Source organism: Chamaea fasciata, unplaced genomic scaffold (assembly GCF_029207755.1).
Source record: "Chamaea fasciata isolate MVZ Bird 193981 ecotype frontalis unplaced genomic scaffold, bChaFas1.0.hap1 SCAF_12, whole genome shotgun sequence".
In the NCBI taxonomy this organism is placed as follows: Eukaryota; Metazoa; Chordata; class Aves; order Passeriformes; family Sylviidae; genus Chamaea; species Chamaea fasciata.
In genome coordinates this window covers 7,493,755-7,517,827 of record NW_027094097.1, presented here as the reverse complement: position 1 = coordinate 7,517,827, position 24,073 = coordinate 7,493,755, and the positions used below count along the sequence as shown (strand labels likewise).

General features: G+C 39.1%; 1 protein-coding gene across 1 annotated transcript in view; it reads right to left on the bottom strand.

Annotated features, from left to right (window-relative positions):
- Positions 1 to 286: 286 nt before the first annotated feature.
- Positions 287 to 24,073, bottom strand: part of MMP2 (matrix metallopeptidase 2) — a 29,103-nt gene continuing 5,316 nt past the window's right edge. The window contains exons 3-13 of the mRNA XM_066194358.1: positions 23,799 to 23,947; positions 21,585 to 21,713; positions 20,680 to 20,853; positions 15,810 to 15,983; positions 13,777 to 13,950; positions 12,628 to 12,783; positions 10,730 to 10,877; positions 6,747 to 6,883; positions 4,815 to 4,974; positions 2,039 to 2,148; positions 287 to 1,304 (exon numbers count right to left, since the gene is read on the bottom strand). Coding sequence (XP_066050455.1) covers positions 1,201 to 1,304; positions 2,039 to 2,148; positions 4,815 to 4,974; positions 6,747 to 6,883; positions 10,730 to 10,877; positions 12,628 to 12,783; positions 13,777 to 13,950; positions 15,810 to 15,983; positions 20,680 to 20,853; positions 21,585 to 21,713; positions 23,799 to 23,947 — 1,615 coding nt within the window. The 3' untranslated portion in view covers positions 287 to 1,200. The remainder of the gene's footprint in view (positions 1,305 to 2,038; positions 2,149 to 4,814; positions 4,975 to 6,746; positions 6,884 to 10,729; positions 10,878 to 12,627; positions 12,784 to 13,776; positions 13,951 to 15,809; positions 15,984 to 20,679; positions 20,854 to 21,584; positions 21,714 to 23,798; positions 23,948 to 24,073) is intronic.

Genomic DNA, 24,073 nt, shown 5'->3' with positions numbered 1-24,073 from the left:
GCCTGGGCTGTGGGAAGGTAGCCTGTGATAGAGTGTGGATGGCAGACAGGCGTGTAAACTGTTCAGGGGGAGTAGTGGGCTTTGCACAGACATGGGGCCATATCATCTCTTTAATTAAATTGCTGCAGTTGCACCTTGGAACCAACAGAAAAAATAACCTGTGTTTCTAAATAAAACCCCAATGTGTTTATATACTGGAGTAATGTTTTTGCTTTTGATGGGTAATGCACTGAAACATGCTACTGAATTTATAATTTCAAGTGATACAAGGGAGCCTGGCCATGAGTAGTGTTGTCAGTGTAATTTGATTTTATTGGTATTGTTGGCACTTCATGTGTGGGACATTCTTGTCTGGTTTATTTTATAATGAGAAACATTCTATCAGATTGTGAAAAGAACATTTTCTGTTGCCAATGCATAAGCAAAAAGCCTAATTGAACAAACCCCCCAATATTATAAAGAACAGAAAAATAAAGCACTTTAAACAATACTTGATTTTTATGTATAGCGCATTGTCTTCAAAAATCTGAATCGTTTCCATCCATATAAACAAGTTATATAGTAGTAACAAAGTGCATGAAGCAAATTGCTAAATTTAACTAAGGTATTAAAATAAAAAGTACTTTAAAACAATACTTTAACACAGTTTTTTGCCATGATTCTATCATGCATCAACACAAAGCAGATCCTGAGGCAACCCGTGCCTTTGACAGTCTTTCTGTATAATTATGTAAATAAATGGAAGTAATGATCAAACTCTTAAGAGGGTGAAAAACATCAAGACAAACCATCCATTTATAACAGAGTTGTATTTAAAAAAAATAAAAATCAAAGTGCACTGCTGGTACATCTCATTTGAGCCTATCTGGTATGTGAATAACAGAGGGGCATGATCCAGTCTCCAAAGGTTCCAAGGCTTTGTTTAAGCACCGAGGGAATAAAGAGTGATGGCTGTTCTGTTCATAGCACTACTATGACTAGCATGACAACGGAAAAATTGTACCAGAATATATACGTAAACATCTTTTGTATACTGAGGAGGCAAACACTCTTAAATTATCTGATGTGTACAGTACTGGTACTTCGTGTTTTGGTGCCAGTACCAGACTGGTCCAGTAATTAGCATTCAGATCTATTTCTAATTACAGATAAGGCATATAACAAAAAAGTAAATATTTGGTTATTGATATCTCATGTGGTTCAGCAACCCAACCAGTCAGAGCTTATCTTGCCAATTTTAACAATCTTCAAACTCTTGTCTTCCATTTGTAGATAGTACTGATCTTTGAAAAAGTAGGTATATCCTGTTAAAATAAATAAATAAACATGCTCAGATTATGGAGCACATAATTCTTGATCAAAGGTTTTTTGTCTGTGTGATTTCATGAAGCTTAATGAACTAACTGAATGACTTATTTCCCAAAATATTCACATGTGTTTGTATTATTAAAAAGATACATTTTAAAACTACATTAAAATTCCCATCCTGTAGAAAAGAGTTCTTGTTAAATGGAGCCTTAATAAGGTCACTCCTCTGTGAGCCAGAATTTTCTGGGATGAAATGTTTGCTGGCAAAATAGATGTTGAAAATGTGACTGAGTCAAGACTCATGTGATACCAGTGTTGCTTTCAGACTTTAGTGCATATCTGTGCAAAATTTAAGGCCCCTTAAAGCCACGGGCCAGGATCTCAGCTGGAGTGCATAGGAAATTAAGAAAAATTGCAACATAAAACCCATTCATGCCTATGATCAGGGAGATTGTCATACTTGAGTTCTGGTTGTGCTATGGCAGGATGTGCTGAAATGGTGCTGAGACTGTGTGCTGGTGTGGGGGAACCTGGGGAGTATCAAGGAGCTGGGAAATGTCCAAGCCACAAGGACTGGCTCAGTCATGCATCCTGGTGTTAGGACATCCTGTGCATCAGGCATTGGGTGGCTCCATTTGGCTCCTACTCACAGATCACAAGAAATTAAAGCCTCCAATAAGTTTTGCAGCAAACAAATAAGATGATTTGTTAGTGACTTAAATCAGCTTACCACTGTCCCCAAGGCCCAGGACAGCATCGAGGTTATCTGGAACACCATTCCAAGAGTCAGCAATGAATTTAGGGGATGCCAGCTCCATTTTCTTCTTTTCTTCATTGTACCTGAAGGAAATGATATCTCTACATTACAAATCTGCATTTAATGTTGAATTGTAATATAATTTTTCAGGGTGTCCTCTGCAAATGTGACTATATGAAACAAACAGAAGTATAATAACTGAGATTGTAACACGGTTTCTATTTCATTAGAATTATTGCTGATTCCTTTAAGACCCTGTGAAATTTTACATCTTTCCTTCAAAAATGCAATGCTGAATTGAAAACAGACTTTCTAAGGAAAGTTCTTTCCAGAAATGTAATTTGGATGGGAATCGTTGCTGAGCAGGAGGCGTGGAGGTGTCCTGAGCACAGTGATGTGCAATACAGTTTGAACCTGGCTTCAAGTACAGCAAGTACAGCCTCAATGACCCTTCAGGTGCTCAAGCATCTCTTCAGGAGCAGGAGACTTCAGAGAGGTTGTCTTTGACAATACTGGAGGGAGAAAACCATTTACGTTCCTAATTTCTATTTATTCATGTCTGTAGGCATCTCAGGTTACTTTTCCCTTATTGCTCTATGGAACCACTTGGAATATATCCAAAGTTACACCAGTACTAATGAGCACTAGGTTGGTCAAAATCAATTTAAATGATTTATTTAAATTCCTTACCCTTTTTTTTTTTTCCCTGGGCTGTTTAAAGAAAACCTAGTACCTTGCTGGGTAGCTTTAAAACTTCAGCTGTGGAATCTGAGCCAGCTCCTTTTCCCCTCCCTCACAAAACTTTGCTATGCTCAACAGTCTTGTTATAATAACACTAAAATAGCTTATGGCTGGAATGAAGGAGGGAGAAGGCTTCCAAAAAATCCATTTAAAGTAAGTGTGATAATGACACAGGAAGGGCTATGGTATGTAACTATTTTGATTCCATTGACAGAGTCCTTGTATAAAATGTAACAGCCACATACTTAAGGGTTATAGTGTCTGTTCAACAGACATGCATTTTTTTCTGAAATATTTTTCAACTGCTTGCTTTCTACTTTGCACAGATAGAAATAACTTAATCCTATTTTGTTTCCTTAACAATAAATTATGCATTCTGCAGTGACTGCACTTGATAAGGTACTTTGATAGAAATACTGTCTGTGATTGGAGCGATGAATTGCTTGGAGGCCCTGCAGTACAGTTAATCAGAACAATAGTTGGTACAGAGGTATCAGCTGCTTTTTAACTCATAGTCTGTAGGTTTTAGTAGGAGTCTGAAGTGTTTCAAATGGCTGTATTAGAACTATTTGTGTTTAAATGGTCTCTACAATGTGACTTTAAAGAATGAATAATATTCTTTAAGTTTTTAGGGCTTTTTTTCTTTAGATAATGGAGAAGATTACTGTCCTTAAAGTAATTGAAAATTGTGATCAAGTGGCAATTGTATGGAAAGAGTATTTTATTTACTTACAGGAATCCACAGCCATTAGGATAAAATAAAGAAAGTCATTCTGTTTAATCATAGCATGAAATTATTGCTCACATAAAATGGACTCAATTATCCTGAGACCCCCTTTGATATCTTATATAGAACATCTCTCAGAATGAACCCTTAAAGGTTGGAGAATCTTTTAGATTTCTGGTGGTTATTTCTGATGTTTAAATTTCCTCTAAATTGTCAGTTAATGAATGGGTCCACTTTCAGCCTGTTGTGTAATGTCTGCATTCCTGAAGTCCTGTTCCTGGAACAGGCCTCTGACAGTGACTGCAGGAGTCAGGGCCTCTGTTTTGTCCTGATGCCATTCTGATAGCACAGAGGTAACTCACAAAGTTCCTCCTCTGCTTTTTAACATGGTCTTTTGTGCCAGATATCCCTGGCAATTATGGTAATGAAATTCTATTAAATACAATTATACAATTAACAGACCCTTCAGGTGTAATGTAGGATATTTATTTCTACAACAGTAATAGCCTTGAGACATTTTAAGGACATTCTTTCTTAATCTAAGATAATAAGATAAGAGCATGGTAGCAGGTCACCTGGGTTTCACTGGAAACATTGAAAGGATTGAGAGACTGTCAAAATGAATTGAAGCTAAGATTTTTCTCAAAGTACTTACAGATACACTTGTGGTTTGTTCAGATTTCCTCAGTGCCAACTATATTAGTAGAGCAAAGGTGTAAGTGATGGTAGATCAGCTGCTGAAAGGATTTACAGTCATGCTCAGCATGTTTTGGTAGTCACACTGCTGTTTCCTTTAAAACCAGTGCCTCTAAACCTGATGGCTTAGTGAAAGAATTTCCTAGGCAATCTGGTCAGTCTTTGGATTCAAGTGATTGGAGCTCAGTGTATTTTTAAGGAATTCCTTGGAGAGTTTTCTCCCAGCATATGATGAGCTGACAGTAAGGACAACTTGTCCCTCTTAAGAGCCAGGGGCTGATGTGGGGCAGTTGCTGGTATATGGGGCATAGGGATGAGTTGCTGGTGGTGGGCAGCCTGACAGGCACTCCCAGATACCCTCTTCCATTGCTGTTTTTGAAGATGTTTTTTTTCCTCAAATACATGCCAATTTCCTGTTGCAGTACTGAAGAACTTTCCTGCTGTCAGAACTGTTCTGGCAGCCCTTGTTTTGTACTCCCAGAGGATGTGCCCTATGTTTGGTCCCTGCCTCTTGAAGCTCAGGGTGCATTCAGCCCTAGAGACAGCTTGGCTAAGAGCATCTTACCACCACTCAATACATCTTACTTCCAGTATCTATCTCCAGCGAAAATGTATGTCCTCTTGTTTCTGCCCCAGTTAAAAGCTGCATCCACACGCTGCACATCAGGGGGCAGTCCCAGGCTGCTGAGTTTCTTTGGATAGCCTCTGTCCAAGTTGCTGGCTGAATAAACCCAGTACTCATTTCCTAGGAAGGGGAAGAAAAAAAAGCAAACAAAACCTGTTTATTAATCACTAACAAAAGAGTATTTCTTCCTTTTTGCTTTGCCATGTGACTTTTTATTGCGCTAACTGTACCACTAGTCTTTCTAGTTATTTTACCATTTGTGATTACAATCCAAGTGTGATTACCACTGCTTTTGCTACGGAAGTGCTCCTCGCCTCATAAAAGGATGTCCCCTCTTTTCTTTTGCTTCCTCCCTTCTCTTGCTTCTTCCCTTTGAGGCAGACACTGCCTTGGTACATTGGGGTTATATGCTAAAACAGGTAATTTGTACAGGAAATTTTTTGTATGATGACAATTGTCTAAAACCAGGCAGGGGCATCTGGTGTACAAATGCAGCAGCTCATGTTCAGTCTTAATTTGTTTTATTAACCAGTTTTATTGAGTAATAGGAAGTCTTTGCTCAGAGTTCCTGTTGTCTTTTGTCACACAGCATTATCTAATGTCTCTCCAGATATGTACTTGTGGACTATGTAGTAGTGTTCCATGTTCTTTACATGGAATTATAATTTGCTTAGTAAATAGCCTCACTGGATTCTCTGAAAGCCATGGAAAGATTTATTCATGAAAGGACATTTCTTTGATTCTGTGCTAGTGGGAAAGTAAATAAGTAAACTATTAATGTGAGAGAAGTGTAAAATGTACCATTTGAGATTCTTAGAAGTTATTGATTCACTATTCAGAAGCAAAGGGTGGGACTAACTAGTAAGTATTTCAAGACAGTTGTGTTATTTTCAAACCAGTCTTTGTTTTTTGATAGTTCTTATTTATTTTTTTTTAAATGCAAGTTAGCTACGTTTTCCTGGAATTTATAAAGGAGAAGTTTAGATGTGATAGGATTATATATGGTATATGCAATATTTAAAGTGTTTTTCTTTGCCTGACTTCTTTTAATATTTTTTCCCTCCTCCATGTAAAGCAAATGGCCTCTGTGCCATGTGGAATAGATTATCATAACTTTTTTCTCTCCTGTACAGAAAATGCACAGCAGCTTTTACCATAAGGTTTTTACATGACTGGAGATGTTTAGTCATGGTTTTAGTAGATACTGGAGCCTAGGTTTTGCTGGCTCAGTTCTTCATGTTGAAAACAGTCTCACACTCCGCTCATTTGGCCACTACAGCTGAACCATATGTGACAGAGCAGAGCTTCCTGTCCTCCTCCTCTCCCATGGAGGCAGCTCGCACAGCCGCCTGTATCCTCTTGCCTGATGAGCCACCAAGGAAGATGCTTGGAAGCCAAAGTGGAAGTCAGTCTTTGGCAAAAGAGAAGGAGTCAAGGAGAGGCATGAGGAGAAAAATTAAAATGTAGTCTTCTCAAGCAACGTGTGCTGAGATTATAGCTTAAAATGGAAGGAAACAAGAAAAACAGAGCAATGACTGAGGAAAGAGAGCTCCTGTTGAGGTTGCTTTGCATTTTAAATAACGATTCTTGTTTGGTTTTGCTTATTGTTGAATGTCTCTTTCTAGGTGCTTATAGTTCTCCTTTTGTTGTACTGGAGGCTGAATGCTGTTTGAGTCTTTCAGATCCAGGTTTTTGTTCTAAAATCCTCAGTGTTGGAATAGGGAGATCTGTCACCCAACCTGTTGGCTCTGCTGGCTCTTAAACAAGCTGTTCCTGTCCTAGGTACAACTTGGAGGAAAGTGAGCTTGAATGCAACATTATGCAAATGGATACTTACATTTTGAAACCTAAAGGCCACACCTGTAAAAAAAAATAGCCTTTAAAACCAATACCTGAGAAAAAGACAGCCTTCTCATCCTGAGGGGCCTCATAGACAGCATCAATTTTCTCTGGCAGATCAGGCCAGAATGTAGCAACAAGAAGAGGACCTGTGGGTTTTCCTCGGGGGTTTATAGTCCTCCACATGAATCTGAGCAGAACAGAAAATTGTACAAGATTTACAATGAACTAATTCAGCAGCACATCTGTTTCTCATCACTCCTGGCACAGGCCACGTGAGCACGCGCACACACACACACACACACACACGCATGCGCACACACGGGTTAGCAGCAGCACGCACTTGTAACTCTTCTCTTCACTGACTGAAAAGCAAACTCATTTATTTGGAGGCATGTTGCTGGAGGAGCTGCACCATAAGCTGCATGCTGGACTGCAGGTGAAATTCCTGTGCTGATTGCTTCCTGTTGCTTTTTTTGCAACAGGGCAAAATTTATCCTATGCCTTGAGTATACAAATAAAACGCTTTGAGCATACAAATAAACTGGTTTACACACCATTTAAACTGTCAGAGCCCTCCTGCTGCTGTGTGTGGAGCAGATGGATGAGCATTTGACAAAAGCAGAGTTTTGTATTCCATGAACTGCTCTTGCAATTACTATTGTAGTGACTAAAAGTTCAAATTTAATAGCAGTATATCATAGTGGTTGGAAGTGAGTTTGGCTGTAAAAGAAACTGCTAGCACTAAAAGTGTTCATTAGAGAAATGCAAAGGGTAATTTATAGGCTATTTTATGTATAAGTAGGATGATAATTTGATTTAAGTTTTAAAAAGCTCTAATTATGTTTAAATGCCAGAGCATTGTGCTGAGGGCTTTTGGTATTAAAAATGGCACAACTATTTCATCCTCCATAGAACGAAGAACTTTTTTCCCCAACAGAACAAAAGTTTTAACATGGTCATAAAATGAAAAATCAGCAGGTTGGTGGAATTGCTCTTGCACAAGCTATAGTTGTTAAATTCTGAGGTCAAACTGCTTTTACCATTAATGTGTTTCTGAAGCTTAAGGTGCTACTGGCATTTTATTTTTTGCAGAGTATAAACTGTTATTGCCCATTCCTGCCTAGAATAATTATACCTTTGAGAAGCCCAGGATCTTAAACTGCATTTTTTTTGCCTAAAATTTGGAGGAGCAGTCCTAAAATAATTTTAAAAACTGCTGTATTTTTATCAATAATGAAGATAGTAATATCTTATCCTATCCTTGTTTTGTATACATAGATGTATTTTGAACATATACAAAAATATCTCTGAGCATGACTCATAATTTTAATTTACAAAAAAGAGGCAAAGAATAAGCCATGTGGCTAATTACTCCTCTTGAAAGTGTTAAAACACATAAAAGAGCAGATTGAATATGATATGGAATGGAAATTCGTATAGAAAATCTTTATAACACCACCTTCATATAAGTAGTTCCTTTAAAAATCCAAATGACAGAATTCTCAGTCAAGTTTGGACCTGATTTATGGCTGAATCAGCTCCAGTAATTGCTATCTGCATGAATTTCAAACTTTCCAGGGCCAACGGAGACTTAACACCAGGTTTTTAACAAACCACACATTTCAAGGGACTTGTTAAATTGGTGAGGTTTTCTTTTGGAAAGGAAAACTTTGTCAAAGCTGAATTTTATTTTGTTTTTGAATTGGGTAGAAGGTATTTCTATTTCTACACATCTTACTGAGAAAATGGTGAAATTAATTATTTGACTTTCTCATTTCTGTTTGAACACAATAAAATGTTTTAATTCATCCATATTAAATCTTAATATTACATTTATAGATAGATTTAATAATTTAGTTACATTAGGTATTTTACATCATATTTTAACATTTATATTTGCAATGATAATGATTATTTTTATATGCAGTTATTGAAAGTGGGTCTTTTTAAGTGTCCTGATAAATTTCAAACTGTGAACTTTTGTTCACTCCCAGAATAAAACCATCTGTGGAAATGCTATTCTTGGACATTCTGTGCCCAATAGAAAAGCTCAACTGTTCTCTATGGTGCTCTCTAACAGCATCTTCAGTAATTCCCCTTTCCTGGTAATTTCCTTTGCTTGATTTGAGGTGGGGAGGGAAAATACTTTTTTTTTTTTTTTTGAAAGAATTAATCATATCTGACCTCCTTTTTGCTATTTACTCTCTTTGCCATGTGACATTTGGATTCTATGGTAATTTCCATGAATCATTAAAGTCACACGACACATGATAGGCAGTTGTTTCTTGAATTCCAGAAGTGAGTCACAATGGTGTTTTCCTGATACTTGGAAAGCTGCAAGACTGACAGGCAAAGTCATTCCAGAGCAAAACAATTCAACAGTTGTCTGCTTTTGCTGAATGCTGGATAATGGCTGAGCCAGTCTGAACACATTGTTTTGGTATTTGCACAGTTCTTAGACCAAGTGTATCTAAATGCAAAATACTTCTATTTTGTTGGGATTATAGAGAATATTGGATCACTCTGCTGGCTTAGGGGTAGATTTTACATTGTTCCCTTGTATGACTACCGGTTTGCAGGAGCAGATACAAGGTGGAGGAGGTCTGGCTGCAAACCAAGGGCCACGGGTGAGCAGAAGAGGAGCAGTAGCTGCGTATGGTGTGGAACTAGGTAGGGGTTTTACTGCTGTAAGAATGTTTTTCCTCTGAAGGTGCTGCACTCAGGTGAGTACTTTAGCACTCTGATGTCTAAATTAGAAAAAGTGGGTGCTGTTTTTGGCAAACTTGGTATGGGGTGGTGGGACCAGCCCTGTGAGGCTTCATGTGAGGCTGATCTGTCAGTACTATGGGGCCATTTGGTGGCCAAGGAAAGAACATTCCTTGCCGGACGGATCACTGGAATCTTAACCTGCTGCTGACAGGGCCAAGAGAAAGAATACAAAGGTGTCACGGTGATCCCCATGGACCAGATCAAAGCTTCTTACAAGCAGAAGGTTTAAATTCTGTTTCTGCATTGCTAAAATACAAAGACTGTGGTAAAGATTGAGTCCAACTTCAAACCTAAACCACCATTATTCTGGGTATCATATAATTGGATCTAGAAGGAAATACACAGAATCATTGTATTTACCCTTAAAAATCAACTAACTAACCATGGGTTTTTTTGTTACTAAAAGCTGGTGAGTAGAGTTAAACCATGCAGCACAGTAATAAAGACTGCATATATCTAGCTGAAAATCTGAATCTGGAGTAGATGGCTGGATTCAGGTATATCACCAAGAGATACAAATAATTTTTAAATTGCTATTTTATGAGGGGAACTTCTTTGTTAGTTCCTGTTTCCTTGTAAATTTCAACTGACAAAAGGCAAGATGGAATGAACAGGTGGGTTTCAATACTTCCCTTAGCTTGAGATGCTTGTATATGTTTTTATATGATAGAAGACGGTGTTTGATTTAGGCGCACTCATTGAATGTGTGTGGACCCAGATCTTCCGTGGTGTTGGGAGACTGTTCAGGGTAGCTGAGGATAAATGATTCCAAATTTGGCATTGATTTATGACAGGGAAGAAAGAAGCTTTAGTGTCTCTCACAATGGTGCTGCCAAGTCCCATTCTCCTTGGGAGCTGCTCTGCATTGCTGAGCAGCTGGGTAATACAGGCCCTGGCAAAAGCAGTGGGAGCCACTGCTGAGCAGCCACCTCATTTTATGAGCAATGTCTCTGCTTTTGCATCAAAAATGCCTTTGGTGCCTTCTGTCTTGGAGGCTTTGCACACATGTAGCCTATCCCAATCACCAGTGTCCTTGATGTGTATTAGCCATGAGTCACATAATACTATTGTTTAATGACTTTGGACTCAACTTGAATTAAACCATTTCCATTTCCCTCCGGAGCTGGTTAGGACTTTCCCATCTCTGAATACACAAAACAAAGGGTGGATGTTGTTCCTGATAATAAATTTCTAGATTTTGGTGAATAGGTCTCGCAGATTTCTTCACTTGAGGCTCTCTTGGTAAGCAATTTATCTCACTCACCTATCTTTGAAGAAAAACGTTTCTCCTCTAATTTGTGCGACTCCATCAAATACAATGTCGTGCTTGCAGAGCTCTGGAGTGACAGGTCCAAGGGTTGGCTGTGGGCCTGGTCCTGGCCCTGGCCCTGGTCCGACATCAGGGGACACCTCTGTGATGGTGAACAGAGATATTCTGTTACACTGAAATCAGGGCCTGCAGGGGTTACATGGGGAACTACAGCTGTCACGGCTTCCGAAAGGGTAATCATTTGGAGTGATTCTTGAAGGAGAAAAAAACCTGATAATAAAATCTCTTCAAAAGAAGGGTGGAGCACAGCTGAGGAAGCCTTGACTTTCACTCCTGCCTTAATCCTCTGTGTGGCCTCATTTGAGACATGGTGCCTGTGTGTAAGCTGCCTGCTTCACCTGAGGGATAATTAGAAGTGACTATACTGGGTTCAGAAGTGAACATTACAATATTTATTTTGCTGGCTTCTAAAAAGAGGATAAAGATTTCAAAGTCCTTGTAGTCAGAATTATGTGCCGCTCTGCTGAGAAAGACATCAAAGTGTATTTCTCTTTTTTAAAGAAGTGCCAATATTTGGCAAGTTACAAAGATGTATTTTGAGCCATTTTTATGATCTTTCTGCCCTCACCAAGAATCAAAATGTGCTTTTCAGAACATGCATTTTGCCATCTGGTTTACTTTATCTGGTATTATTATTTGGCTTCTGTTTGTCTTGAGGCATTTGCCTTTTTTTCTCAGACATTGAGTTAATTTACTGTATGAGAAAAAAATGGAGTGTAGCTGATTTGTGACATAAAGCAAGAAGGTTTTTTTGAATACTTGTTTTACATAGAAAGCAGTTTGTAAAGGTTATATCAGTTAAAAAAAGGAAGAAAGATAATTTCATCTTGGATCTTAAAGCATGCTTTAAGACAACTGGGTTAAATTTTGAACTCTTATCAAAGATACACAGTATGGGCTCAGAAAACTCACCTAATCTTGACCATGTCTCAATTCCCATTCTTAATTAAAGCAGCTAAGAACAAGGAATAATGAAGATTCAAATCAGATTTTTGTCTCATGTGATAATATTTTTTGGCATATTCTTATTAAAATTTCTGAGGTGTGGAATACTGTAGAGCATAGTTACAGTTAAAAAGATCTCTCAGTAGAAAAGTGAAAAGCACAGAAAGAGAAATGGAATATGGGAATGACTGCTTAATTGACTGTAGTATACTGGTGCCTCTGCAAGGTAGAAACTGTCTACACGAAAGGAACCTTAATCATGGTACTACTTATGCTTTTTACTAAGACTATCTGTGGAGAAAATAACAAATGTTAGAGATGTAGCTACATAAAAATAGTTAAATCCACTTTTTCTCTAGGAGACTACCTAATACATTTACGTTGAGGTTTCCTCCCACATGCTTTCTGCAAATGTTATTGTAATGGTACAACTTGAATTGTGGGAAGGCAATGTGAACTGTTTCCAAGCTGGGACACAGGAAGAAATGTCCTTCCGCTCTTGCAGAGGGTCACAATCTGGGAAGCTCAGAGTGTTGCAGAAAGTAACATCCAAACCCACCCACATCAGGTATTTCAAGCTAGAGACAAACATGGCATTTCATTTTCCCAGTAAAGGCACTAGAAATTTTCATCTAAAATTTTGTTTGTGGGATGTTTTGATGTTCCTTTTCATTCAGTAAATTTAGTGACCTGCCATCCTTAACTTGTTATGTTTGACTGAGGTAGAAGGCCTGGTAATATGAAGAAAGCAGGGGGAAAGGAGCAGAGGATGTTTCTGGCATTGGTGGGATTGTACTGTTTGTGATCTCCTGCAGATTCTGAGTCCCAGATTTCAACCTGTGCTGCCTGACTTTCTGATGAGTTCTGTTGATGGGGGAGGACTTTACCATATAGCTCCTGGATCCCTTTAATGTCATCCTGAGAAAGTCGAAAGTTCTTGGTGTAGGTGTAGATGGGGGCCATGAGAGCTCCCGGGTCCTCAGAGTGCTCTAATCCCATAGCATGGCCAAACTCATGGGCAGCAACCAAGAAGAGACTGTACCCTGAAAAACACAGTAAGACAATGTTAGCTGCTTGCATTTAAACAGAATTGTGTCACATAGGTTATTCACAATAAATAATAATGATTAATATTTACAGCCTCCTATGGTGAACATCACCAATTGCCAGTAATGACATTTCACTGGAGTGATTCTAAAACCTTCCTTTTTCCTTTGTAGGTGGTCTTTGCTGCTGTCTCCCATGCAAGTGACTCTGAGCACAATCTAGATATCAAATCTTACTTTTCACCATGAGATGGCTTGTAAGTGATAAACAGGTCTGTAAAAATGTGTCTCTGGGAGCAGACTCTGAATCAGTACTGGTGTATCAAGTATTGTTAGGTTAGAAATAACCTTTTATCACAGGATGACATTTTATCAATTATTCCCAAACAGACTCTGAAATTTGGCAGGTTTCTTTCTTCCTAGAATAGCCCTTCAAATCTAGCATTTATTTCTAAATATGTCAAAAGCCTTTTGCCCATGTTAAAATATGGCAAATATTAATTTTCAGTAGCAATATTCACCACATAAACTTTATACTCCCACTTACTTTTTATACATGTTTTTGATCCTTTGCAATATCAGTCACAAATGTATTAATTTTTTACATTTAGTGTTTGTTCCTAATTTGTATCAGTGCATAATTCGTTGCATACTAGTGAAATACTATAGTACTTGTGACTTTTAGCCTTGGAAGGAAAAACTGGTGGGGAGAAAAACATCTACTGATTTATTAAGTTATTTCATGGTTTTGCATTTTGGAAGGCTCCTGCATCACTATAGCTTTAAAAAATCTGAATATTTCAGACGAGCTCTGGGTGCGACCCTCTAGCTGTAGTCTCGTGCTTCAGTGTAGGGATTTTGCTCAAGTTTCAGGCTGGGGAGAAGTGCTGTAACCAACAGGAGTGATGAGCGTGAAATCATTGCACACGTGCTGCCATGGGTGTGGGCACTGCTCCATGGCCCCTGTATTGCCCTGACAGGAGGTGTTACCTTGGTCTGGACAAAAGCCCCACTTGCGATCATCATCGTAGCTGCTGGTCGAGGCACACCAGAGCTTGCCATCGTTGCGCCCTGCACTTGTGCACGACTCGTATTTGTTACCAAGGAAGATGAAGGGGAACACACAAGGAGCTCCCTCAGAATTCCCACCAACTGTTGACATGGCTGTGGAAAATGACAGGAAAACACAGTGAGAAGGGGATCCCTTTCGCATCTTCTTAACTACGCTGAAAGCAGAAAGGAAGCAGAAATACTGCAGTCCTTCTAGGAATGCGAAGAGTAAAATTAAAAGCAATATTTGAAAATTGTCCGACAGAATTAAAAAGGAAAAAGTTTACACATTGCCATTGCAATGGACTTGCAATGTTTTGGTGGGGGTAAGAAGGAGCTCTGATCTCATGTTCACAGCTCAGGGAAAGCAGCACTTTAACAGTGTTTTGTGGAAGGTGATAGCCCAACAAGTATCTCTTAATGCTCATTCCTGGTGTTCTTTTAAAGTGTTTTAAAGTGTTTAGGTGGAAGGTAGGGTTTGTGTCAGAAAGGTTAAGGAGCTGTTGAATATCCACTTGGCTGGTGGATGTCTCACTGAAGAATAAGCTTTATATACCCTGACAGCAGTGTACAGTTTAAAATCATGTGATTTTAAACATTTTCTAAAGAAAATGATGTATTAAATGGGAATAACTTTTTTTTAACCAGTATTTTTGCAAAAATGTGAGAAATTTTCCCCGTGTTCTCATCTGTGTAGAATATGGCAGTAATATATAAGAAATAACATTTATATGTGCAGGTACAAGTATTTCTAGAGGGAAGAGGATGTAACTGCATTTAAAATAACAGTTTAAAGTAGGTATCATGAACAGAATGTGAAAAGGATATAAAACTAATTTAAATTCATTTACACTGCTACCTGGCAATTGCAGTTCCTTTCAAATTATGGTCTGTCTTCTGGGAAGGTACATGACAGCAATACAAAGGCACAGCTGGCTGTATCCCTAATTATTTATTAGTATTTATTTCTCATTCATTATTATTTATTATTACCCTTTTATGCTGAAAAAAAATCTTTAGCTAAGCATATTTCTTACTTCCAGTGATAGTGACTGTGTTACCTAGGACTTTGAATACATAGATTCTAGATATACTGGGGTTTTTTTGTCTGTTGAACGATCCTTTAGAATTTTCTCTTCCTAACTTTCTAGCAAGTTACAATTAATTTGATCCTTTCCCTTTTTTTTTTTTCAACACCTGTAATATAAAATGGAATGGTTACACCTGGTTATCAAAAGTAACAGAATGCCAAATATCAGTACATTAAAGCTGTATTGCAAATGGTTAGGCCATTTTCAAGAGACCTCAAAAAATCACAAAGCAGGATGCATGTAGGTTTGAATGTAGCTTCCCCTTGGCTCTGTTAAAATCCAGTTTTTAGAACTGCCACGGTTCACTTCGTCTCTATGCTCATGACTCTAGTGTCACAAAATGAACACCTAAAAATGAACACCTGCCAAGCTATTCAACACTATAAATTAATTTTTGTTCCTTTATGTAGTAAAACTCAAGTTAGCAAGTATAAAAAAGTGTTAAGAAAGCTGAAATGTCTTTTTGTGGCTAAACCATTTCACTTAGTTCTTTTGGATTGCTGAAAAGATCTATTAACACAAGCTTAATGTACTAAAGAGGATTTCTTTTTACAAGTGTACATGGTAAGTATTAAGCTAAAAAATTATTCATACTTTCTTCTGTCTCATGAGGCTTCCCTTCCAGGGCCATTAACAGAATGGAGTCTGCTTGTAATTATCCTGCAGTGGTAGCCATGCATTTGTAGGTTCAATGCCATTCCTGACAAGCCTGTGCTGTGACACACCAACCGATTGCTCCTGTTCCAGTTACATCTTTGACCACCTCTGCTGAAACTGTGTCTAACTCATCAACTTTTGTATGCTCTGGTGAAAGTGTGCCAAAGGAGACTTGTTAGAACAATGACCAATTAGACAGTGTTATGTAAGTAACTTTCCTCATACCGGTCTCTGGACAGAATCCGTATTTCTTATCTCTGTCATAGTCTTCAGTGGTTCCACACCATCGGTATCCATCTGTCCTGCCTTCTGTTGTGCACTGGTCATAGGACTGGCCTTGGAATTTGAAGGGAAATTTGCATGGCTGCCCATCACCATTGCCACCCATTGTAAAAAGTGCTGTAGGGAGAACGAGAGAGGAAAATGTCAGTCCACAAAGTTCAGTATCAACAGCGTGAATCACAGCATGCCCTTGGGAATGTGCCTGGGTCTGGACAGACATTGGACACCCATCAGGTGTGATGTACTTCACACTCAGAACCTCTGTTTTACTCCAGCATTGAAATGCCGTGGCAAGAGAGACCAGGGCTGTTACAGTCTCACAAGTGTATAGAAGGGAATGGCTGATTGATCTTAACACAAACTCAGAACATAGACTTGATGTTCCTTCTTAAAAGAGCATTTAGAAAGAGGGTTCTGAGCAAATCACTCATGTTCCTTAGCTCTGTGCTGATTCATTTACCTTCTGTCAGAGGTGTTGTCAGACTTTGGGCAGTTTCTCTAAAATGCTGGTGTACTGTAAAATTAAATAATAACCTGTAGGTTCTTCCTCTATGTTTGCTTCTTATTTCTGAGAATGCCTGCTTAGCCACTCGATGGAGAAGCAGGAGAGGACAAGTATGACTGGTCCAAGAAAGCTGAACACTGGAGGCTCTGCTGTCTTTTCTCATGGATGAGGGATTAAAATGATTCAGATTACATTGATTTGAGTTCTGGGGTTGGTTTTAGGATTTTACTATACTTTCTGGAATACATTGAGGAAGTCAGATACAATCTCACATGCTGATGTTTAAAATAATGTGTGTTCAATTTGAATTCCATGAGAATGCAGGGGGCTTGGAGTATCAGACATCTTGTGAATCTTTTTCTTCTGGCTGCTTTATCAGTGGGAATACTCTGTGGTAGGACAATATTCTCTGCCACGTACTGGTGAGAGGAAACTGTGAAAGCAACAAACTGCTCTAGGCCTTGCCGTGAACAGAGATAAAAAATCCTTCATGAATTCATAGGCTAATTCCCCTGGAGTTTTAAGAACAGCACTGCAGTATGACACATCCGTTCTAATTCCCAGTGTAAAGCATGCATGATTTGGCCTTTTTAAGGTGTCCAAGGGCACCTTTTTCCCTCTCTCATCCAGTTTAAAACTGCAGCTAAAACCAAATGTGTACGTGGGAAAGCTCGGTAGGTTATTTCTAACTTTGCTGTAGTTTTTGATGACTAAACAGCCATTAGAGCATCAGTGTTTGTGTAGGATCTGAGGAGGTTTGCCTTTGCTTAGTCTGGTAGAGCAGTGGGAAGAGGCATTGTTTATGTGTGTGCTTCTTTAGAGTAGCACTAAATAAACCCCTCAGACCTCTTCTGCTTAAGGGTGACTAGGAAAGGGTCCCAGACAATGGGGTATTGTGGCACAGATGGTCCATTTTGCCTTTTACACTTAAACCAGTATTTGGCCACACCATCAGGGACATGAACCAGTAAGTTATAGAAGTTCCAGTCCCACTAATGAGAGGACTTGGAGCTTTGCAGGCCTGGCTCACACACACAAGTTTCCTGAACGGCTCTGCCTACAAGAGTGATTCTATCCTTCTGCATCCTGGGCATGGATGGGGTCTTGTCTGCAACACACACTGTGCCTCCCCAAAAGAGTAAGCTGCAAATGTTGGGTATTGTCTCAGATGCTGTACTAACATAGGAAAGGTGCATTAACTAGGACTGTGGCTGCTGTGACTGGAGAAGGATTTTATTTTAAAAAAAGTAATGATAGAATTGGAGAGCAAAGTTAAACTCAGTTGTTTAGATGACTCACTTACCATGAGCTGCTTCCAGCTCTATGTCTGGAAAACTCTACATTTTAATAGCCTTTTTTATATTGGTTTACATGTGGCTAAGTTGCAAAAACCATATGGAAAGCCAGTCTCTTACTTTGCATGCAGTCTTTCTGAGTCACAGTCAGAATGCAGTTTTTCATTTCGCTTGAGGCTACATCATGTGACAGTAACAATGGTTTATTAAGTTTTCAGTCCTCCCCTCCTTTCTATAAAATTGCTTTACAGTAAATGAAAGTTGGAGACTGGGGCAGTGTCCCCAAAACAAAAGCCCAATTTACTTAAGGGATCTTAAAGGGCCTTGTTCTGGATCAGGGTAAGCTCAGCAATTTAAAAACTGGTGAAGAAATACTGAAGTGAGAGCAGATTCAGACTGGACATTACTAATATGTGACATTCACTTTTAGCTCTTCCTAGAAAAATCAACCAGTTGTGATGTCAGGAAACCTGAGGCTGGAAGGCTGCTAAAGCCCTGTGGCACAGATCCAAGGTGGAGGCAGCTGCAGCTTCAGGAGGGTTCAGCCTGGGAGAGCAGTTGGGCAGCAGCCTGCAGGAACTGGGAGGAGTGTGAAGGAGGTACACACTCAGAGACTGTTAGATATTGGAGGAGCCTAAAGTGCCTGTAGTGTCACTGGAGCTTGGAAATGAGAGATATCAAGACCCCTTGATCCCACATGGCAAAGGAGAAGTTCAGCACACCTGTGTGAGATTTGTGTAGTAGGTAGATAACTTTCTGCTTTACATTCTGCTTTGACAAACTATAGTTCAATCAGTTTACAAAACTGGGGTACAGATCTGGGATTAACTTTAGAAAAGCTTGGTCCAACACCATAGCATTAAAGATGATTCCACATATGCACTGTGGCTCTATCATGAGAAGAATTGAAACTAACTTCAGTGAGTTAAACATGCGAGAAACAAAGGCCAACAACCAGGAATGTTGCCCCCAACACAGACTCTCTGATGTAAATCCTCCCCTATCTGAATTTATTAGCTGGGATTTAGCAAATGGTGCCTTGGAATAATGAGTGAACAATGCCACTCTGCATTTAATAAGAAACATCTGTGCATAACTGTTCATGGAGCTTGCAAAACAATTACATCAGAAACAAAAGGCTGAAACCCTTCTGTTCCATTTCAGAAACCTTGACACTGGCATTTCCAGGAACTTCACATTCAGAACCAGCTCTCCCTGACAGTGCTTCACTGCTCATTTTCAGCCTTGCATGACTTTAGGATGTTACAAAGGTGTATCAGTCAGGGTAGGTAGATCTCCATTTCTCCAGCTGCCTATAATCTGCTCTTCATTCTGACTGCATCTGAGTGCTTGCAGTATTTTAACGAAATGAGCCAGATTTTTCTCTTTTCTGGCTGAAAGAATTAACCTGAGGAAGAGGAGATTGGGGGAAAGGTGGGAAATGAAGGAGATGGCAAAGTTTCAGAAAAAAAATACTGTGCAGTTATGTGCATGTGCAACTTATAGCCTGCTGAAGTAAATATTCGGGAAGTCATACCACTAACAAAAACCTCTTAAAAATTAATTATTGTCTGTATAAAGTTCATACTTCTGCTTGTTCATCCTCTATAGCTGTATAAATAGCTGTCACCAGGGTACATCCCAGCTCTAAATGTGATCTATAAGAGGCATATTGGGGGTTTGGAAATTAAAGAATACCTTTTTACCACATTAGGGCTGGAAGACTGATATGTACTACAACAGATTGTCTTTGGAAACCAGTACCATCCTGATGCAGAAATTATGTAATCTTGTATTTGAAACTGGATGGTCTTGCTTGAAAAAGCCCAAAAATTTGTCAAGCAGGAATCCACTTAGTGTTTGGCTACAACAGAATTCCAGAGAATCCTGTTTTGAACTTTTTCTTTGTATACATACCTGCAAACGTTCGAAAAATGCGTTTCTTTTCAGGCATGTACATATTCATACAGGTACACGTGTACCAGTACTTATGTGCTGGGACATGTTGGGCTCTTCTTGTGCACTCTTGGGCTGGCAAACCCCTGAACATGTTTTGTTAGCTTGAGGCTTAAACATCAGTAATTTTCTTTCAGTGATCTGCATTCTTTCTCCTTGTACTGACTGCATGTACCCATAATATTATAAATAAGTTTAGTACTATTGTTTCAAGCAGGATTAGCATAAATCTGAAAAAAGCACCATTGCTTTCTGTTTCATTCTCTTTCAAAACACTCTTATAGTTTGTTATGACCCGGGAGTAGCAGGCAGGAGTTTTAGTGACCCAGGGCTAGAAATGGAAGGTAAAAAGATTGATGAAACACTCCCCAAAGCTAATAGTTGGTTCTGTACAAAGGGAAAAAAAATAAATGTGGGAAACTGCAGGGAATGGCTGTTAATATGTATGTGCCAGGAACTAGCAAACAGGAGGTGGAACAGTGGCTGAGAGCACCTGGCCTTCTCTACTCTTCTTACTGCTGATATATTACCTCAGTAGACTACAGCCAATTTTGCTTAATTGCTTTTCTAACGGTTTCCTGCTGTCTGATGTACAGGAGATGAAATTAACACTCATACCAATAAATTGTCTGAAATGTTATATCCTCAAACTGTAAAGGCTCATCAAGATTTTCAAGCACAGAAATATGTGTTCCTGTTGTTTTAACAGGAAATATATTGTCATAAATACATTTGAAAGATAATAATGATAATCTTGTGTATAATTTTAAAAAGTTATGGCTACATGAAGATATTATACACTTTCTCTAATCTGCAAATGAATGTTTCCAAATATGAAATAAAATTCTTGTGAGAGTTCCGTTCATATTTCAAGAAGACAGAAATTAAGTGCAGGCTTAGTTTTCATGGACTTCTGCTAATTTTGTACAGATCCTGATATGTTGTTATGATTTCTGAAAGACATTCATTTCTTTATCTCAAAGGGAAGGAAGTAGTGGATGAGCAAAGAAGGGAACAGTCTGCCAGGAAAAAACAGCAGAAACATTGGTCTACTTACACTCATGGGGACAAAATCCGTATTTCCCATCTGCATCGAAGTCTTTGGTTGTGGAACACCAGAGGAACCCATCGTTGCGTCCTGCATCTGTGCAGCTGTTGTATTCCTTGCCATTGAACCAGAAGGGAAATTTACAATATTCACCGTCTGCATTTCCATACTTCACTCTGACCACTGTAAGAAGAACAAATACAGTGGTGAAATTAGCCACCAACTGATGCACAAAATACAGTTTCTGGACATCTTCTTTTCCTGGAAAATACTGATATCGAAAATTCAGGAATTTTCACTTTGAAATTCAATATGCTGCTGGCCTCTCTATTGGCAAGATGATCATAGCTGAAATATAAACTGGTAATTTTAAAAAAAATTACATGGATATTACTCACGGTGAAGTGTTAGAATCGGCCCAGAAAAATATATATGTTGTTACTATGGCAAGGCAAAGTTAAAAATGTGCTGTTAATACATTTAGTAATTTAGTTTCTTAAGTAATGTGATCTAAAATATTCAGTATAGTTTCAAAGGTTCCAGGCAGCAGCTGAACATGAGCTGAACATGCCTTTTGCCTCATAAACCACTTTGATATCTCCAGTGGGGCTTGCATGACATTTGCTGTAGCATGGGGGGACAGGGTGGAAACACAGACACACCCAGATCCTGGGGTTTATTTCAGTTTGTCACATGTAGTCTTATGAATATCGTATTGGGGCTGGAATATATATACCAATGCATAGATAAATCACTTATCCATAGCATGTTTTTAATGGCAGAAATTTTAAATTGCATAAATGAATTTTTACCACCTAATATTTACTGACAATGAAAGCATTTAATGCAGCATTAAAATAGAGGTGCCAGCAGGCCATATGTTCGGAAACGTGAAACATGAAAAAGCCTGGTACCTTGTCCCTCCCCAAGAGTCCACAGTTCATCATCATCAAAATGGGAGTCTCCTCCAATTCCTGGCCCTGGTGCAAAGGCATGAGCCAGGAGACCATCTTTGCCGTCAAAGGGATAGCCATCACCGTGTTCTGCAGGAGCAAACAGACATGAAAGAGCAGTTTCTAATGACCTCAGACAGAGTCTATACAGGAATGATTATCATGTGTACTTTCCCATCCAAGACAGCAGCAGAATACTTTAGTGAGGGAATTTACTGGTTTGGGTTGTGCCAGAAAGACTGATCCAGAAGAGAAGCAGCCACTTTTTACAAAGAACATGAAGTGTCAGTACTGCAGTTGTCACATCATGGTATTTTCTGTATCGTAAGTATGATGGAAAGAAACCAGAAATTGTGAAGAACGGTGAAGCATTGTACATGAGATGTGTGACAGGATACACAGTGCTGTTTCTCAATACAGGCTGCCTGGGAGTTGTAACTTAAATATGGTAGATGAGGGATGTTTTCAGCTAGTTTGTATCACTCTCCAACACAGAAATTAGAAAGTAAAGGCAGCTTTCACTTTGCAGGCTGCTCTTTCCTTTGTGCAGCATACTCACTGCCCTGGCAGGAAGGCACAGCTGAGTGTCTCAGCAGTAAGCTCTGGAAAGTCAGCTTGCTGCTGCTGCTCTGAGCCCTGAAGGAGCCTATTCCTTCACTTCAAGCACTCCAAGACTCAGGCAGCTCACAGGACAGCAGCAGGTTAAGCAGCTCTCCTGTTATTACACTGTAGGCTTTTCTTGGAAGTACACCACTTGTGGGTAAGGCAGGCTGGCAGGGGCATAGCCCTGGTATTCATAGCTCTCCCACCACACTGACCTGTGCATCAAAGCTGGCTGCCAGCATCTCCAGTTGCATCATTTCTGGTCTTTTGGTCTTGGCATTGAGCAGAAGCCCTAAATACACAGGCCTGATTCTCTTCTCTATTACACTGATTTCAGGCTGGTGTCACTCCTAATACTAGTTCAGTTAATTCCCTTCAGGAAACTAGAGCGTCAGTTGGGAAGGGCAAGATTTGAACATATATCAGGTGCTGTACTCCCGTTTATTTCAAAGTAGACCCTTTACTTAAGGGAAAGGATAAAAATGAAGAAACTTTGTGGATGTCTCAGCCCCTGTGAATCTGACACGCAGTAAAGTGATAGGAATGACTGAATGTGGAAGGAGTTCCTTGCCCACAGTTTCTTAGCTGGCTATAGCCAGCAAGTACTAAAATCAGCAGAAACACTTCTGCTTTTGTAAAACTTTTTTTTTTTTTTTTTGGAAACTGAGCCAGTCTGGATGAGGATCTGAAGTCCTGAGCATACAGAATCTCTGCAGTTTTTGAGGTCAACTCATCAGCAGCTAAAACTAGGAAAACCAGCTTGAAATGAAGGCTTTTACAAAGAGTTCAGTTATTCTTTGAACCCTTCACTTAACTTCCAAAGTCTACCTCCCAAGTAATTGGCTGCACAAGTATCTTCATTAGTATTAAAAATTCTGCGACTCTCCAGGAGAAGTTAAATGCCCCATGTTTACACTGAAAAGCCATAAACATTCTTTCAAGGGAAAGCAAAATTAATTGAGAAGACGTGCACAATGAAAATTAATCAAGTCACCATCATCAGCTGTACTCAGTTCAGCTTATGATCCATATTTTTAAATTCTTCAAGAATAAAAAATGCATTGAAAGCTTGCATTCTGCCATGCTAAAGGAATGGAAACCAGCTATGGAATCAAAATTGGAAGTCACAAATCCATTTTTAAGCTCTAATATGTTAGGACCCTCACCACTATCACTGGAAAACAGCATAGAGAGCTATAAATAAATGGTATGATGGCATTCCATTCTCTTCTGTGGCAGGAAGCCAGCTCATACCACCTGAAGTTCTGTACCTATATGTCTCAGTTCTATTTATAATTTGTAAATTTAAAAATAAAATGTTGCCCCTAGCAATTCTCTTTTGGAAAGATAAATATAGTGTAAGGATATTGTATAAATACTTCTGTCTCTCTCTCTCATTATAAGAAAAACTCTTAGTGAAATTAGATCTTAGCTTATATGAGCCAAGTGTGAGCTAGGACAAGGTTTGCCAGAAAGGCTCATGGGTGTTGCTTCTTGAGGGTGGATCATTCTAAACTGAGGACTAATGAAAGGAACAAAACCAAAAACATAAGTAAAAATAGAAAAATATACCCCATCGTCCAAAATTAATCATAATGTCTGCTTCTCCATCATTTATTCGGTTAAATCTCAGTGGTGTGACATCACTCCAGACTTGAAAGGCTCGAGCAAAGGCATCATCTACTGTCTCAGGATCCAAATCCGGGGTATAGCCTATAATCCTTAGGGGTAAAAGTAACAGTTAAGTAACACACAAACATCCTCTCTGTATTAATTGTTTACTGCTCAACACACTGAGGAGGCCCAGCAGTGATATCAGCTAGGAGGTAACACTGCTGCACCTGAGA